This window comes from Argentina anserina, chromosome 5 (genome assembly GCF_933775445.1).
Source record: "Argentina anserina chromosome 5, drPotAnse1.1, whole genome shotgun sequence".
In the NCBI taxonomy this organism is placed as follows: domain Eukaryota; kingdom Viridiplantae; phylum Streptophyta; class Magnoliopsida; order Rosales; family Rosaceae; genus Argentina; species Argentina anserina.
In genome coordinates, this window is record NC_065876.1 from 28,567,280 (window position 1) to 28,579,808 (window position 12,529).

At 37.1% G+C, this 12,529-nt stretch overlaps 3 protein-coding genes across 4 annotated transcripts; 1 reads left to right on the forward strand and 2 right to left on the reverse strand.

Moving 5' to 3' along the window:
- Positions 1–374: 374 nt before the first annotated feature.
- LOC126794539 (ribosomal RNA small subunit methyltransferase) lies at positions 375–1,841 on the forward strand. The gene is made up of 2 exons (XM_050521289.1): positions 375–712; positions 894–1,841. The coding sequence occupies exons 1-2, from the start codon at positions 398–400 to the stop codon at positions 1,614–1,616; spliced, it is 1,038 nt and encodes a 345-aa protein (XP_050377246.1). The 5' UTR covers positions 375–397; the 3' UTR covers positions 1,617–1,841.
- A 336-nt stretch (positions 1,842–2,177) lies between these two features.
- LOC126795201 (uncharacterized) lies at positions 2,178–3,374 on the reverse strand. 2 transcript variants are annotated; one of them, XM_050522046.1, is made up of 3 exons: positions 3,216–3,350; positions 2,749–2,845; positions 2,178–2,592 (listed from the first exon to the last, which is right to left on the reverse strand). In XM_050522046.1, the coding sequence occupies exon 3, from the start codon at positions 2,589–2,591 to the stop codon at positions 2,325–2,327; it is 267 nt and encodes an 88-aa protein (XP_050378003.1). In that variant the 5' UTR covers position 2,592; positions 2,749–2,845; positions 3,216–3,350; the 3' UTR covers positions 2,178–2,324. The 2 variants fall into 2 exon arrangements, with proteins under 2 accessions (XP_050378003.1, XP_050378002.1); XM_050522045.1 differs by lacking the exon at positions 2,749–2,845 and having other exon boundaries at positions 3,216–3,374.
- A 4,317-nt stretch (positions 3,375–7,691) lies between these two features.
- On the reverse strand, positions 7,692–10,374 carry LOC126795902 (histidine kinase CKI1). Its single transcript, XM_050522629.1, has 4 exons — positions 10,092–10,374; positions 9,401–9,981; positions 8,003–9,229; positions 7,692–7,919 (listed from the first exon to the last, which is right to left on the reverse strand). Exons 1-4 carry the CDS (start codon positions 10,372–10,374, stop codon positions 7,692–7,694), a joined length of 2,319 nt encoding a protein of 772 aa, XP_050378586.1.
- Positions 10,375–12,529: the final 2,155 nt, after the last annotated feature.

Genomic DNA, 12,529 nt, shown 5'->3' on the forward strand with positions numbered 1-12,529 from the left:
CCGTTTTGATTTTTAGTATGAACACTCTTAAAGTGGGAAATGAAGTTGCGACCTCATCCATGCAATTTACACAACTTGGTATTTGTATTCATCTTTGTGATCTTATAGAACAGTATTACAAGTTTCTACAATGACACCTTTCTTTTTTTCACAAAACAAACCTCTCTTCATGTCACGCACGTGAATAATTTCTATTGAGAGTATTAAAGTAAATAAAGTGCCCAAATAGTATTTTGTGTCCTGTTTTTCTTTGAGAAAATAAGCAAATGAAATAAAGAAAAGAAGAAAACTAAAATGAAATTGGAAAAATACTGAAATAACCTCAATAAGGAGCCCTACGCATGGGTTTAAGATTCCGCCGCCCTAAACCCTTGTTTTCTAGAGAGAGAGAGAGAGCATGGCGGGAGGCAAAGCGAGGAAAGAGAAGGCGAAGGCGGGTGGGGCTGCGGCGACGCCGTATCAAGGAGGCATCTCGTTCCACAAGTCGAAAGGTCAGCACATCCTCAAGAACCCTCTCCTCGTCGACTCCATTGTCCAGAAATCCGGCATCAAATCCACCGACGTCATCCTCGAAATCGGTCCCGGTACCGGTAATCTCACCAAGAAGCTTCTCGAAGCCGGCAAGAAGGTCATCGCCGTCGAGGTCGACCCTCGTATGGTCCTCGAGCTTCAACGACGATTCCAGGGCACTCCTCTCTCCAACCGCTTGCAGGTCTCTCTCCCTCTCTTTCTATTCCATCAATTAATTAATACTAGCCTTTCAGTTATGAACCAGTAAATACAATTGGTTGTTAGTGCAGTTGTAAACAATTGTTGTTTCATGATGAAGTTGCATTGGTGATGCTCATCGAATAACTAGGTCCTGTTGGTGATGGTGTTTGGTTTGTTGACAGATCATTCAAGGAGATGTGCTCAAGACCGAGCTTCCTTATTTCGATATATGCGTGGCCAACATCCCTTATCAGATCTCATCACCCCTCACCTTCAAGTTATTGCGTCACAAACCTGCATTTAGATGTGCTATTATTATGTTCCAAAAGGAATTCGCAATGAGGTTGATTGCGCAGCCAGGGGACAAGCTCTACTGCCGTCTTACGGTTAACACTCAGCGTTTGGCGCAAGTCTCTCATCTTCTTAAAGTTGGAAGGAACAATTTCCGCCCTCCGCCCAAGGTCGATTCCTCCGTGGTTCGGATTGAGCCCAGGAAGCAGTTTGAAGTGAATGAGAAGGAGTGGGATGGATTTTTGAGGATTTGTTTTAATAGGAAGAATAAGACACTTGGTTCCATCTTTAGGCAGAAAAAGGTTCTCTGTTTGCTTGAGAAGAATTATAAGACCCTGCAGGCACTTAACCTCAACCCTGATCAAAAGGGTGCCATGGAGGAGACCAATGAAGTGATGGATTTTGAGGATATGGAGATGGATGATGACGAAGCTGATGATGAAATGGAGGTGGAGGACGGTCATGCAGAAGGAGAGACATCTGAATTCAAAGAAAAGGTTTTAAAGGTGTTGAAGGATAATGATTTCGAAAACGAGAGGTCTTCAAAGCTTAAATTACGCGAGTTTGTAACCCTACTCGCTGAATTTTGCAAGGCTGGTATTCACTTCTCCTGAGTTTATGACTCCATATCATCGACTGATCTTTTGAGATCATACCAACCCAAATTTTGATAGGTTTCAAGTCATTTTCTTGTATTAATTGGTTTTCTTAAATGTTTAGTATGTGTGACAATTCGATAAATTAGTTTAAGATTTATGGTCATATGCTACAAGACTCCTGGATCAATGTACGAATACTGTGTTTGATGATATCTTGCATCATTTATTCGCATTCTCATATACTACAATTTTTCAAATAACTGCCAAGTTCAGGATTATGGAACTATTTTATCTTTCAGCCACTGAAAACATTCTCACGAGCCCCTGATAAGTTATCATTTAGCTGGTTCGAATTCGAACATCTGATAAGGCTGCTCGTCAGTGGCACATATAATGAAAGAAGTTGAAACGTAACACGGCCATTCCTCTCTTCTATTCTCTTCAAATACACATATCATCCAAGTACCAATCTTTTACGTGGATTTGTTATCTAGTGAATCCTACATCAAATATAGCCGGTTGAGTTGAGTTTCCATCTTTATTCTAGTTGAATTCAACTCCTTAATCTCAACTATTAAGAATTAGACAGGCTGCAGACGCAGCTTATAAATTCAGTAGCCACAACATGATGCTAATACAGTAATAGGTTCAAGACAATTAAAAACATCAAAGGAGGTTTTTGAGTTTTGAGTATGGAGTTTAGACCCTGATACAGAAACATAATCAAGTAAGCTTTGTCTTCTTTGGCTTCTCAAGAACTTCACCTTCATCTTCAGAAAAGTCTTCAACAAGTTCATCAGGGACATCATTAGGAACATTGTGTCTGGTGATGAAGTCCTTCAATACGGCCATGCTTTCCTCTTTAACAGAAACCAGTTGCTCAGAAAGAATGCCCCTGTTTCCACTGACAGAATATGTTTCTGAACCAAGCTGAAATTGTACCTTAACCTGGCTAGAAACAGCTGATCCCTGGATTTGAACCTCCATCATACTGCAGCATAATCAATCCAACAAAGACACGGTTAGATGATAACAGGTGATACTGTGCAGCATTGGGTGAATATTTTTGTTGTCATGGACTCATGGCAGCTGATGGTTATGTTTAGAAAGGAAAATGGAACTTGCAAAACATATAGATCTTCCCAACATCTTGGAATGGCCTGTTTATGAGGCAATTTCTTCTCAAGTCCCCAGAAATGGTTCACTTATGGTCATCTCCCACCCTCATCAGTGAGTTACTAACACTAGAATATGTAAAAAGATCAATAACTACATGAATAACAACAAAAATTTCATTTGCATTTACAAGTGCATCATTTACAGTTCTACACAACACTATAATGGTGAAATATAACAGAAGCCTTAGTCCTTACTCCTTACTGACTATAGCATAGAAGACGAGCTCCAATTCACTATTCTACAACCCAATCGAAGTTCTCAACTAGAAAAAGTAAATTCAATCCCATTCTAACTTGAAAACATGCCCTTTTCTGCATAACTGAAAGACCCAGTGTTGAAAGAACGGATTTGACAACAACTTCAAACAGTTTGATACTCTACTCAAATTTGGAATTTCAAATTCAAACTGGTTTATCAGAATAATAAACAACTTACCCAACTGTGATTGAAAGCCAAGCCTTTCCGGAAGAATGGCCGTCGCTCTCCCTTGCGTGGGTGGCGTATGTTTACAAGATGGACTCTTCAATCTGCAGGCCCTAATTCTTTTAAGCCAAGTAAATTTTTTCGGCTCCTCTCTCTCTCTCTCTCTCTCTCTCTCAAAAAAAAAAACCAATTGCTTTGAGTACATCCCCTACAAATAAGTAGGTTAATGAACCCTTAATTCGCTCTTTACCTAAAGCAGGCTTCCCACACTAGGCACTCATAGTTGAAGTCATTAATTGTGCGACATTAAGGGGTTTATTCAATTTAGATTTTAAATGATTTTGTTTGAATTCTTATAATTTGTAGAGTCTTACTGAATTATAAATTATTTAAACTCTGTATGGATTTGAGTATCTATTGTATTGTATTTGAAATATTTTAATATATTTTAAGAATATTAGGGATTAATATCTCATTTTTACATAATTTAAAGTCACATGAGTTTGATTCAATTCTATAAACTTTGATAAACATCAATAAAACAAAGGTACAAGATCAATTTGAGGATCCGAGATATAATAACAATTTTTCTAAAATCTGAAATTCGATTGTTATTCCATTGATTTTTTAGCAAAACAACTATTAGTACAATTATAAAAACAGGCATCATTTCTTTTTTGCCTACAACAATTATACAAAATCATAAGAAAAACCTAAAAAAATTGATTTGAGCAATTAAAATAAAACACATGATTAAGAACATAAAAGTTTTTGATCTTATTGAGAGAGAGAGAGAGAGAGATAGTACATCAACAAGCATGATATGGTGTATATACTTCAAAATCCTATAAAATCAACTAATAAATGAAATAATTCAAAATCAATCTATTTTTAAATACCACTAGAATTCATAAGAGTTTTTTAAATCTTAATTGAATACCTTGAGATTTCAATGGATTGTTTAAAATCTTAATTGAATACCACAAGATTTCAAAAGATTCTTGAAATACAAGATAATCCTAGTTAAATACACCCTCTAAAAAATAGTTCCCTGAGAAATTTTATTTGACCAGTTATACCACCCGCACTCCACTGCGGGGTGACTCTAAAATTAAGTAAATGAAGTAGTAATATAGAGATGAAATTTTCATTACGAAAAATGACTGATTGTTTTTTTTTTTTTTAAGATCGGAGAAGAGGCAATTGGTGATTTGATAATAGTGTGTGATATTGTTATGAAGTAAGTATATAAACGTATAAATGTATATCTATGTGATTATATTGTAATGTGGGAAGCGGTTTAAGCATTCGTTGGAGGTGATTCCGTTTGAGCTTGAACCAAAAGCTCTAGGGTTTGTCATGGGTGTTGATGGTGCCCTAAGTATTTAGAAGAAGTCTCCTAAGAAGCATGGGAGACCTAGGGGCTACATGAACAAGAAAATGCTGAGACGTTTAGCTCTGGAGGCCGAGGATGTTAGTGCTTTGAGCAAGTGGTTGACACACCGCCAGCAGTGGCGGAACCGGATGGAGGTGTGTCAGAATTGGGCTCAGATCTTGGTATGAGCTCAGAACTCGGGGACATTTCGGAAGCAGGTGGCGAGTAGTCCCTTTGTTTAGAGAAGATCCCTTCAATTCGAGGATGGAGTTTCCTTTGATGCATGTTGGTTGAAAGGTACACCGCTGGGTCTTAGGCCTAATACCTCCACTTTCAAGTCTTTTCCTCGAATTGTAGGTTATTTTTATTTCTTTTTGTTTATTCGATTTGCTAGACTCTTTTGTTGGTTATTTTAGTTTTTCCTTTCGTAGTTTGGTAGTTAATATTGAGTTTGTTTTTGTATCAGAGCTTGCTCCAGCCTAACCTAGCAATATTTGGTCGTGATTATTTGGCATAAATGAAGTTATTCATTTTCTTTAAAAAAAGAAGAAGGTATAGCTAGCTTGATGTGGTCGTACCCCATCAATAAGAAAAACTATTATGCATTTTTTTAGGGGAATGAATTTACTTCATTTGGAAACAACGTCATGCACGGCCACAAGGACTACATACAAGAGGTGACATGTCATCTCTCATACATGCTAAACCTAAACAAAACAAATAAATATGCAAAAACGCTTATTAAACAAAACAAAGTCTGAAAAATAAGTCCAAACAAATGGACAAACTAAGAATGAAAATGCAAAACAAATATGTAACTCCTCAAACACTAAAATCCTATAAATCCATCAACCGATTCGGACCTAAGACATCAATTGCGTACCAAAACCGAAAGAATGGTCGAAACCTAGCTATTGAGGAGGATCTTTTCCTGTGAAGTTCAAAATCAAACCAAACCCACATAAATGAAAATAAGAAAGGAATTACAAAGCCTAGCCCATCAAGCATAACAACCCAAAAGGTCAAAGCCCATAAGCCCACTTATCCTCCACTTTCACAGACGGATCTGGTCGGATCCAAACCCCTTAGGTTTTCCGCCCACCTCAATCCGGCGACTTGGCTGGCCTGGAAGCCATGAAAACCGGTAGAGACTTGAGAAAGCCGCTGCCTCTAAAGATCCATAGGGGATACGAAGCTGAAAAACAAAAACACACCAACCAACTATCGCCGGAATCGATCACCAAGGCCAAAACAGATCTTCAGGCCAAGCTCTGCCACTCGTTACTGAGTGCTAGATCTGACTACCACATCGATAACGAACCAACTAACGAGAATACGAAGCCTCAATTTCTTAAGATCTGAAAACAAATCCAATATCTCCACCAGCGTACCAAAACTGGATCTGAAATCGTGCTCAACCCGAGGGGGAGCGTCGTTGCCTCAGTTTACCACGAGCTTCGCCCTGAAAAAACAAGAGCGTTGCTGCCTTCACAAAACCCTAGGAAGGGCTTCGACTTACAGCTCCGGGAAGAATTGAGCTTATTTTTCACAATGTTTTTTCTCTAAAAAAGAAAAAGAAAAACTATTGTGCTTATTCACACAGAAACAGTAATACATCAAAAACTCTAATCATCATGCCACTAACATTAAAATCTCTTTAGTTTTGTATGTCGCTTCACAACCATAACTAAACGTCTGTATTGCTTGTTATTCCATTAGCATCACGGTTACCTCATTGTTCTCATATTTAATTTTCATGTACATCATGTAACTGTATGCGGGACAAAAGTATGAAGAAGCATAGAAGAGGATATGATATAGGGTTCAACTGTTGAACATAGAAAAATATTAATGAAACACTTCATATTTTTTTTTGTTACAACGAAAGACTTAATCTTTTACTTCATCATAATATATTTTTAACTTAATAGAATATTTATATTTGAAGTTGATAGTATTAACCGTTAATTTTAAAAAGAAAAAGAAAAGTAGATTAATATAGACCTAGTTGCATGCACTGCCACAAAATTCACAGTAATTTTTTTATGTGAAGAAAAATTCACAATAATTTAAAGATAAAGAATAGATCACTCTTTTGGTTCTTTCTGTTGAATAACTAATCCAAGTTTAGGTAAACTGTCCAATCTACATCCTCAGTTCAATATATATTATCCAAGCAGCCATATGTTTTGATAATGGTAATCAAGTCCTCAAACTTGTAATTGGTACTTTTAAAAACTCGATTACAACTTCAACAATAATAGTACTAATTTAACGACTTGAGTTAGTAAGTAAAAATTAAAACTTTATCAACCAAGTTACTGCATGGAGAATAATATTACTATTTTAATGATTTATTTTACAACTTTAGAAAATCGTTGATGCATAGTATCATTAACATGCATTAATGTATACTAGAATTTCTCCTAAACTCAACAGTTTGCTGTTGGACTTAGCGATGACCGGAGTTGTGGTTCTTGAGCCACTAGAATCAATGGAGCAGCAGGGAGATGTAAAAAAAAAAACTAGCACTAGCAACAGCAGCCAATGTGGTTGATTTTATGACTGTATTGACACCATACACCAATCTGGCGTCTCTTTCCCCTTCGCGACTTTCCAACAAAAGTACAAACCTAGCAGTCTCATCTGCTACCTTATTAGCTTCTCTCTTAATATGTGAAAAACAAAGACACATGTACCTGCTCAAAGGTTCTAATTTTGACCACAACACTGGCAACATGTTTACCGCTACCAAACAATCAGATCCCTCTCTGGCCACAATGGACACCCCAGTCAGAGGGACTTTTCATTACCAAAATTGAAATTGTCGGTTTGGATTAACTTCTTCACGATAGGTTTGAAAGTAAGGTAATCAGAAGTTATAGAGGGACCGATGTGATTCACGTTACAGCCGGCCATGGATATATATGTACATGCCTAAATATTTTATATTTTACCAATTGTATATGTTATGATTTTGAACTCAATTATCATTTCTAATTCAATCAGATAATTACAGTATGCTCGATGCAAAGGAATGGAAGGTACATTTCATATATGGTTCATATGATGAATTTCAATATATCTAGTACCATCTAAGCTGGCTTGATAATTCATCTATTTGCTTTAGTGATACTATCAATCTTTGCAAGAGTTTCCCCTAGACTAGTCACTATGGAGGTTTTCTCCAAGTGTTCGTCCATACCAGCCTCCATCATCATTCTTGTTTCCTCTCCTCCTTTGGCATGAGCTGTTAATGCGATGATCGGAATGCGAACGTTGTAAGATTTCTCCTCTTTCCTTATTTCCCTGGTCGCTTCGAAACCATCCATTTCTGGCATCTGTTGATTTCGTATAATAATGTTAGATACATATTATTAACATTATCAACAATTCAACACATTTAAGATAGGGTAGTATGTGCCTGGCAGTCCATCAGTATATAGTCATAGACATGTTTCCTTTGATTGAGTAGATCATTGCGAACTAGATCCAGAGCTTCTCTTCCATTTTCACAAAGCTTCACAGCTGCACCCAGTCGTGACAAAGCCTGCATAGTCACCATGCGTAACGATGGTGTGTCCTCTGCAACTAAAATTTTCTTGCCTGTCAAGGGTTTGATATCACGGTCTGCTAGAGCTGATTGACTTGGTGATTTGGATCCAACGTTACTAGGAGAATGTTGATGTCTAAGAGTTTGTGAATTGCTTTCTTGTACTATTTGGTCAGAGGAGTTGTCATCATCGGTATGAATGTATGGATTTTTTGATGAACTAGGAGCTGTCGAAACTAGTTTTGATGCAACCTGACCTGATGATCTTTTTGGCAAGGCACCTCCACACTCTGGAAGGAGTCTTACAACTTCATAGAGACACGTACCGTGAAGAGGCTTGTGTTTGATAACGTCGTCGCCATCCAACATATCCCTGTTGAAGCTTAAATTGGCATGAGAAAATGGACTTGACAACCAAACAACCTTGCAGTACCAACCATTTTGGAGGCCTCTTTTGTAATCATTTACAATCTTGCATAGTTCCGAGAGTGGTCCGGCTGTAGTATCAATAAGCAGCATTACGAAGCGATCTGATGCTCCACGAAGATTACTACTGCTACTCTTCTTATGAAAGAGAGGAAGTACATTGTTGTCTGTTGATCCATCCATGGAACTCATCAAAGACATTTCCTTTGCTCTATTAAAGCTAAAGTTGGAGTTGCAAGAGGCAGATTTGATCAGGCAATCCTGAAGACTCAAATCGGATATTCCAGATATGGAATTATGTTGAGAATGTCCCTTCCTGTTTTTTAAGTTCTGGAGAGTACGTGCAAGTTGCTCCCATCGTTCTGCTACCGAGACTTTTATGCCGAATCTCTCCAGAAACTTCTGTATAACTCTCCTGCGCTCTGCATTGTTGATCAGCAGCACAACATAGGATCCCTCGAGCTTAGGACTTGCGGTGGTACCGCGAGCGTTCGGCTTGGGGCTTGCAACTGGTGTTTGATTTTCACTAACTCCCATTTCAATGTCTGGTTCTGCTTTTATGGGATCATCACAGGCATGAATAGTACTTAGCAGTACATTAAACCTGAAGCAGGTACCTCTTTCCCCAATCTCCTTGTCCACAATTCCTATTTCCCCATGCATCAAACGTACCTGCAGGTGCAAAACATACACATATCAATGTACCACGGCATGCTCAATCCCAAGTACTACAATGAATTACTAACTACAAAGTAGACTAAGAAGCATCAATAATTACATCTACAAGTTGCTAAAAGAAAATATATGCATGTATAAATAGATTTAAAGTTGTTACTTAATTACCAGAGATTGCACAATTCCAAGTCCTAAGCCAGTACCACCTTCTCCTAGTGCTTTTTCTTTGACTTGGACATAGTCCTCAAACACAGATTTTTGCCTTTCCTTGAGAATTCCCCTGCCAGTATCATCCACCTCAAAAAAAAACTCCAAAGAATTTGGATCCCATTCAGAACCATTCATTGCTTCCTTGTCATCTTTGTTCTTTGTCTTATAGTTAAAGAAGCACAAGAAGTATTTCAAGAAGCTAGTAGTCTGCTCATGAGAAGCAGTTACTGAATTCTTAAAACTTGGTTTTCGAACCCAAGCGCGAACTGTGATTTGCCCTTCTGAAGTAAATTTAACGGCATTGCTTAGCAAGTTGTTTAGTATCTGCTTAAGCCTTCCCCTGTCACCTCTCACACGTGCAAACTTCGTAACAGATCCATCACAAGGATCCAATACCACATCTAATCCTTTCATTGATGCTGTTGGAAGAAACAAATCCACTACCTCCTCAACAAGTTGAGCCACATCAAATTCTTCATTTTCAAGTACCATCTTACCTGCTTCAATCTTGCTTTTGTCAAGAACAGAGTTCAATATACCTACACAACAAACAATCTGTATATTAGTTAGGCTGGAATAAGTAACAAGGTAAAAAGCTCAAACTTAACATTATAAACAGTGACCGAAAGATTACATTGATGTTATTTACCTAAAAGATCTTCTGCATGAACATCTAGTCTTTTTAAGTTAGAATCTATTTTTGTTAAGACCATCTCTATTTCAGAACGACGAGTAGTTCCACCATCTGTGGCATGAATATCAAGCGCGTCATGAATATCATCTTTACAGAAGTTGATCCAACTAATAATTCCAGCAAGTGCGGCGCGAATGTCATGGCTTGCCTTAGCAAATGCGTCACTTTTCCTCATGCTCTTTCTCTCAGCTTGCTCAGTTTTCTCCCTTTGTTCTATGAGTGTGGCATACCGATGCATTTCCCGTTTCACATCACCTAGCGTTATGAAAGGGTAACTGAAGAAGAAGACAATCACCGTAGCACTCATATAATAAAGGGGGAAAAGTGAGGCACTGTGATGATTTATCAACTGATCTCTGTCCCTGGGAGCCAGTACATAAACCTGAAACTGAAGATATAGTTTACGATCATAAATATAGTTGGGATGCATGTATATATAAGCTGTGGTCTCCGTGACATATCAGGTTGTAATTTAAAATTACTATGAGTTATAGAAGATTCAAACTTACATCATGCTCGAGAAGTTTGTATCGAAATATCAAGTAAAAAGAAGGTACCAACAAACTTGTAACCTGCAGTAGTAATGGAAGTTAATTTAGTTCACACGAAGTTTCTGACAGATCAATGAGAGCAACAAACAAATTGTGTTGCGAATCATATATAGCTGCTACTTTAATTTAGTTCACTTGTAACAGTACGTACTGTGCATGGCAGGGTTGTTACCCTCCAATCCATAGCTACTATATATATAATTTATACCAAGTTAATTAAACACAATCTATTATACTCTATAACTAGTAATTGGTCACGTAAGTTAATACATGCATATGACAAACTGGTACGGTAGTACTGCAAGGATATGTATATATACATACATACATACATATATATATATATATATAGCCCTTCTTGGCTGCGAAGGTCCGCACCACTGTTTTGGTGCGGATTTCTATTTTTGCACTATTTTTCGATTGCATTTCTTCATCTCCACCGTCTAGTATCTAGATAATATTTTGTAGATCATCTATACAAAATTTCAGCTAATTTAGTGATCGTTAAAGCCTTCAAAATTGTGTTTTTCTGTTAAAAACATGAACGGTTCATGTTTGACAGAATTCAGTCCGTCAATTTTTTTTTCGATTTTGAAGACCTTAAAAATCACCAAATTGGCTGAAATTTTACAAAGAGGATCTACACAATATTATCTAGATTGTAGACGGTGAAGATGAGGAAATTCGACCGACAAGTGGTTTAAAAATAGAAATCTGCACCAAAACGATTGGTGCAGACCTCCTTATTTAAGAATATATATATATATATATATATATATATAACCACCATTCAACCATCTTGCATATAATAATTACGTCGCCTAAATAATCAATGGATCGATGGGGAGATGATTCAACAAAGTTGCAACTTCTCATATAAATACTGTTTTCCAGAAGAAGAAGAAGAAGAAGATCGGAAGAATTACCCAAACGTAGAGAATGACACGCAGCAAGACTGCCAACGAGGGGACCTTCATTGGGTCTTTTAGTTATACATATCAGCAACCTATAGAGTAAAACTAATGTCAGAGAAGAAAGTGTAAATAATCAAAATACATTAGAGCATATATAACCAAGTGCAACTGAAAAGGAAGAGACCCCTTTCCTAACTTTGTTAAGACTAGGAAAATATAATCATAACTAAGCTGCACTTAAAGTTTCTCGTCGCCTAATTAAGTGTTTTATTCTAGTAGCATTAGTAATGTTCACAAACCGTGTGGATTGGTTCATTGGTATACAATGGAAAAAAAATCAGAAAAGGTTTTCGTTGTTACTCACATTTCAGTCTAGTATCAAATTAGGTTTTGATTTATCAATGGATATATCTATCATATGGTATTACGTTTAATTATGATTGAACGGCCAAATTCTACAAATATATAGTAATGTGTCGAATTTACAAGTAATGACAGCGGACCAAGAAAGTATGTCAGTAACCAGGGTTAAAAAGCTAAAACAAAAAAGATCCGGTTAGATTACGTGCTTCTATTATAAATTTTGGCGCGCAACTTTCACATACGAATTATGGCGCATAGATCCGGTTAGATCCGGTTACATACGAATTTTGGCGCGCTACTAATTTTTGTGACTACCAAATAACAATGCAATATCATATACTGTATAAATATAAAGATCAATGATGGTCCGATCGAATTGAAATCAGTATATATAATATCGAATATATATAAATTTAGACATTAGCACAATATTATGACTAGCTAGCTCTCTCTAAATATGTGTCCTATGTATAAGGCAACTGAAAACATACTAATCAAAGGATTTGGAAATTGAAGATCGAACAACAAAAAACGGTCTTGAAAAGCTAGGGTAGATCGATATGAT